Source organism: Leptodactylus fuscus, chromosome 3 (assembly GCF_031893055.1).
Source record: "Leptodactylus fuscus isolate aLepFus1 chromosome 3, aLepFus1.hap2, whole genome shotgun sequence".
NCBI classification, from domain to species: Eukaryota; Metazoa; Chordata; class Amphibia; order Anura; family Leptodactylidae; genus Leptodactylus; species Leptodactylus fuscus.
In genome coordinates, this window is record NC_134267.1 from 236,939,285 (window position 1) to 236,945,564 (window position 6,280).

A 6,280-nucleotide genomic window follows, 5' to 3' on the forward strand; every position below is an offset into this window, starting at 1 on the left:
GACTTTTGTGATAGCCATCACCATTGGTAGCAAACAACTGAAAGTGGAAAGAAGTAGCGTGGCTGAAATGAAGTGAACAGTATTCTGTAGTATCAGATCTCTCAGATACAGGAACAGTCTGTTGTGGAAGTTGGAGATTTTCAGACACAAGACAATGGAGAGCAGAGTTGTGAGCCAAGTGTTAACATAAACACAGAAAATATAGACCAGTTCTAGAATACGCAGAGTTATAACCGTATACAAATTTGTTAAAGAAAGTTTAAAAATAAACAAATATATAATATCGGAAGACTGCACGCACAACCTCGAAATCCCAAGTAAAGTTACAATGTGGTCAACAGGAGTCACTGATCTTCCTTTCCACCAGTCAGTGACATTGACCCCTATAATAAATGAATGTATCACCAGTCCGGCTATGAGAGGGAGCAATGTCAGGGCTAGGAAAAACAGATTTCTGATATCAGTCTCGTCCTGTGTGGAATCGGCCATCTCTCCTGTATTGTGAGGCTCCAGATTACACTCAGAGTTTATATTGAAGATTTAAGGACAAACTTTTCGTCATGTAGTCAAATGTCACTTATTTACATGGAGTCTACGCCGCACGGACTCTGAGCCGCCACAGCTCTGCAAATGCGTAATAGATCATGTAACATAGCAAGATTATTTTCCGGTTGGTACAGAAGAAAAGAACAGTCACATAAAATATATTACTTACTTATCTTTTCCTGATCCTAAATTGCAGCCTATACTTATTTGTAACAATATAAAACACCTTAGTAGAAAAAAAAACCCAAAATAATAAAATTGTTAATTTTTAAACTAACAAAACGTGAAAAAATAACAAAAATAACGAAGCAGAAAGAAAGTAACAAATAAGTATAATGTATCTTAAATGAATATAATAATAAAAATCACAGAAGGATAACATAACACAACGGCCCATGTATACTATGTTTATCTTTTACTATGATTGCTATGTCTGTGTGTTTGTCTTACAGCAACCTCCACCCACAACTGATATTCAGTTTGATTAGCGTCTTACATTTGTCATGAAACCAATTAAACACAATATTGAAACATAGTATTAAAACCTATACAGGGCTTCACTGGACAACACGGCCACTTGGAAGAGGCACCAAGACACATATGGTGAAGCCAACATATCACCTTGTAATATTAGATTGCAAAATGCTGCTCATCTCTTGACTAGTGTTAAGAAAATGTCACCATATTTGTTAAGCCAAATATTTGTGGTTTCATCCGGTAGTTAAAACTGCTATTATTATATTTTGGGGTGTCTTCAGACCCCAGAGTATAATAATCAGAGGTCAAGGGGGAAGTCATAAGCATGATAAGAGTCTTACTGACCTCTCCTGGTCTCCATTGAGATGCCTGGTGGTCACTTGACAACCTCTTGGTGGTTTGAGTAGACCTAGTCCCATTGAAAACCTGGTGTCATGACCTGAGTTCTTGTGATTGAGTTGTGTGTTTTTCTGGTGGGGATTTGATCCGGTGTTCCGTGGTCTTTTGGTGGTTTCCTTGCCTTTGGACCATCTGTTTGTAGATTTAGTATCGGTCTTCAGAGTATACCTGAGGTTCTTTAGATTGAGCCTCAGGTGTTGGTCGTTACCATTGTCCTATCAGACTCTACTGGGGCCTGTATAAGGAGGAGGGCTGGCTTCACTTGTTGCTGGTTTTCATTGTATCCAACATAGAATTTGGGGAGGAGGAGTGTTTTTGGAACTATAGCTGACTTGGAAGTGGTGTGAGTATTGCCTTGTTTGTGAGTCTGGTTTTCCCCTCCACACTTCTACTCTGCCCTGTCCTTCAGTTCTGATTGCCTGTCACTGTCTTGGTGTTTGTGAGGAAGTTTGGGTTCCAGTTTGTTTTGTCCCAGTCCTGTGTTAACCCTTTCCTCACCTCTCCACTGTCCCTCTCCTCATTCTCTTCTTACGTATTGTGTTGTGCTGCGTGTGTGTTGTCCAGCACATCCCATCCTGTTTGTTTTGTGTGCAGCTGCACCTTGGTTTCTGTAGGGGTGACCACTTTAGTATCCCCAGTCCCTAACTCTCTTGTAGCTGTTGCCCTATCTGTTGGCTAGGCCTTCGTGTTAGAGAGCCAGGAGTTGTCGGGGCCAAGGTTAGCTTGAGAACAGCTGACCACCACCCGCAGGCAGGGCCTAGCTAGCCGCCGTAGCGTCAGGGAAAGTCTCCCTCCCCTGTTCCCTTAGCGGTGCAGTCTGAAGTCCGGATTTTGGGTCTAGGCATAGACACGAACGTGACACCTGGTTTCATTTATTTATTTAAAAAACCTATTAGTATAGCCATAAAAAATAAAGCAATTACCACTTAGAATTAACAGTCTAATATTACCATCTTGCAGTAACCCAAATGCCCAAACATAACTAGTCAGGTACTGCATCATACCCGACTCCTCCTAGCACCCCTGATAATGGTGGGTTGCAGAGTAATATTTGATGGGGGGGCTACCACCAAGTATAGAAAAAACAGAGACATGAAAAAAAAAACTTATTAAAATAGAAGCCACCCCACAGATCCCTTGTTAACCATTTTATTGAAAATATAAAATAGGCCACTCCTCAAGAGTCCTCAAATCCAAAGTAGTCCAACATCAGAAGCTACAAAAGCAAACCATTATTCATCTCTCCAGCCTCCAGTGCCGCTCTCCTCCAGGGCTGTAATATATGGTGGTTCTTGTTTACTCCAGTTCATTGGCCTACTAGAAATCACAGCTGAGGGTAAGTTCACACTGGGTTTTTTGGTCAGGATTTTGAGGCTGTATCCAAAAAGACGGCTCCCATTGAAATCAATGCTAGTTGATCAGGTGTTTCTTCCAGGAGCTGGTTTGTTTCGGCTCCCGGAAAAAGAAGCAAGATGCTCGTTTCGTGATTCGGCCCGAAGACACTCCCTCCTCCCGACTAGGCTCATTCAAGAAAGTATGGTACTAAATGTTATACAAGTGAAAAATATGAGCTGGGTAATATAAAATGAACTAAAATGATCCTTAAAACAAATGTAACCGCACTTCACATAAATTCCTTTCCCCGTATTTGCCTAAGTGCATTAGGCTGTGAGTTTGCATACCATTTAGCATTCTATGTTTTCTTTATTCTTGGATACATTGATCTGTTTCTTCTATAAGATCTGTCCTATTCCAGCCTACAGTTTATCCCCGGAGCCATGTCTCAGTTTATGAACACCCTCCAGCATCTGGCACTATGTATCACGGCTGAGATACTTTGTATCATCGGAGTCCTGATCAACGCTTTTATTGTAGCGGTGACTCTCACCAGAAGGCTGAAAGGAGAAGACGGGACTCATGTCGACCATCTTATCACCATACTTGGGATGACAAGAATTGGCTCCGAAGTTGCATCTATCATATGTATCCTGTTGGATGTTTTTTTCCATAACCAAAATTTATCCTTGATACTTTATGTTATCAACAAACTGGATTCTTTCTTCAGCCATGCCAGCTCCTGGATAATGACTCTGCTCTCCGTTGTCTTCTGTCTGAAGATCTCCAACTTCCATCACGTCTTCCTTTTACGTCTTAAGATAACCATATCGCGAAAATTTGTCCATCTCATTGCCATTTTGGCATTGGTCTCGCTTTGTTACATTTTGCTACCCTGTTGGGTGGAACTCATTGAGTTTCCAAAATATATGGCACATAATATGACGACAACCAGCACCGGGACCCCACAGAGAAGTATTCTATTAATGGTAATATTTCTAGTGGGCAATGCTGTGCCCTTCATATTATATTGCACTTCATCTCTTCTTCTTGTCACTTCGTTGAGTTTTCACATAAACCAAATGAGACTCAACAAGACGCCGAATAGCAACTTGGACAAATATTGTAAAATTATCAAATTTGTGACCCTGTCTTTGATCTATTATATGATAAATGCTACAGCGTGTGTCGGGGTTCTGTATTCTCATTATTTTTACTCTTTGAATATTATTTGGGTTTACATCACTATCGATATTTTTCCAATTTTACATTCTATATATCTGATACAAAGAACAAAAAAGTTGAAGGACAATTTCTACAAAATTTTTCAACATGGAGTCAGCTGCTTATTAAATAGTCAAACGGAGGACCTCACCTCGGGAGACCCAGTGGAGATAGTGATGAAATAAATTTGAGATTTTTAATAGATGGCAATGGGATGGGATTGTACTGATAATGGGATTGTATAGGACAAAAATTGAGTTTTATCAAAAAAATTACCTGGATTTAGGGAGTAGTGTAATTATTAGGTCTAGCTTCATGTCTTTAAGGCTAAGGCCACACATAGCGAGCCACAGCCAAAAAATTCTGCTGATACAAAAATAATCTGATCCATTGAGTATAGACTATATTATCCATTCAGGAAAATACATTTAGATACTGTATTCTAAATTGTATCAGCCAGAGCTGGATAAAATAAGTAAATATTTATATACAGTTCAAGATTATTATTGTTTTTTTTTTTTTTTTAATTATTTTAACAATTTCTAATGAATTATAGGTATACAGACATCAAGCAATAAACATAGATTTTCTCTTCCCATGGTCTATGTTTGCATCCTTATATAGATAGAGTATATGATATGTATTAAAGGGGTTGTCTGTCCCCAATCTTTCATACCTATCTACTAAAAACCTATCCTGTGGATAGTTCATCAATAGGGTTGAGCCGATCTTGAAATTTCAGGATCGTTTTTAAAATCCGATTTCCAATCATTTTCCATTCGAACCCGATCCCGATTCCAATCCCAATGCAAGTCAATGGGATTTTGTAAATAATCGGAGATCGGATTTTAAAAACTATCCCATTCACTACACAGCATGTAGTACAAAAATTAATTCCATTTTTGGACCCCACGCTGTGTAGTGATTAACCCCTCACCCACCCATCGGTGTCCACTTACCTGCACAGCTGCAGCTCCCAGTTCTTCTTGGTCTGGTCCATTCCTCTGTCCTTCATGTGGCTTCAGAGCGCCCTGCACCCCCCCCCCCCCCCCCGCCTCCCTAGACTAGTATTGTAGAGCTGCAGGGAGTAGGCGGGGCTTGGTGCTGCTGGAGAGTGTGGGCGGGGAGACGTGAGTGCATCACTCACGTCTCCACTCCCAGTACCCGCTAGATATAATTTACATACTGTGATTTTCAAACCATGATGGTTTTGGAAACTGCCCCATATCCACACTGCATATTTTACCAGAGGGGTCATGTGATTCGCTAGAATGCCATCTATCAATGCTATCTTATCTTATCTTATATTATCGCATCAGATGCCTTCCAAAGTCTCCCAGGCCTTCCATAGGAATACTACTACTGAGTTTTGGGCCATCGCTGATAATAGTGGCGGTGGTTCCGTTATGATCTATTACTATATTTTTTTTTTCCTATCAATTTTCTTATACTATACCTGTACTGTGACTTCATAGAGATGAGCATAATAAATAATAGTGTACAGCAGGTAATAAATTCAATAGTGATAGCAATTCTCCTGTGATTGGCCCATAGGAGTGCCAGATTTCGAGGAGTCATGAGAGTGTCCTACACTATAATTGAGGTTGGACCCTAAGGTCTCGTTCATATCTGCATTGGTAATTCGATTGGGGGAATCCTCATGGTGACCCCCCTCTGAATGGACTACTGAACGCATTTGTAAGCAGTGTGCAGTGAAAGCACACGGATCCCCATAGACAATAATGGGGTCCGTGTGCTTGTCGCGAGATCTCTGCAGGGAACATGCGAACAGGAAAGTACTTCACAGTCTACTTTCCTGTCCGTATGACTAGTGCAGGAAGCAGATGGACCCCATTATAGTCTATGCTTTCACTGCACACCGCTTGCAAATGCATTCGATAGTCCTTTTGTGGGTCCTGATGCGGTGTCCCCCAAGCAGATTACCGACGCATATGTGGTCCAAGGGTAACATTGCAAAAATGCTGCATCTCGCAGTACCTGCAAAGTGGATGGTATTCTGGCTAATCTTACAACATTTTTTTCGTTTCTTGCTACTCTTCACTACGTGGGACCTTACCCTTAAGCCAATTTAAGGTGTTGTCCATATCGTATCGTACTTGTTTGATCCGATATTAATCAGGGTCTAGAACCTTCTTAACCTGAAACAAAATGAATAGAGATGAGCGAACACTGAAATGTCCGAGGTTCGAAATCCGATTCGAACAGCTGCACACTGTTCGACTGTTCGAACGGATTTTGAACCCCATTATAGTATATGGGGGGAAATGCTCGTTTCAGG

At 40.8% G+C, this 6,280-nt stretch overlaps 1 protein-coding gene across 1 annotated transcript; it reads left to right on the top strand.

The window, feature by feature from the left end:
- The first annotated feature begins 3,200 nt into the window (after positions 1 to 3,200).
- Positions 3,201 to 4,166, top strand: LOC142196962 (taste receptor type 2 member 4-like). The gene has a single exon (XM_075266934.1). The coding sequence runs from the start codon at positions 3,201 to 3,203 to the stop codon at positions 4,164 to 4,166; it is 966 nt and encodes a 321-aa protein (XP_075123035.1).
- Positions 4,167 to 6,280: the final 2,114 nt, after the last annotated feature.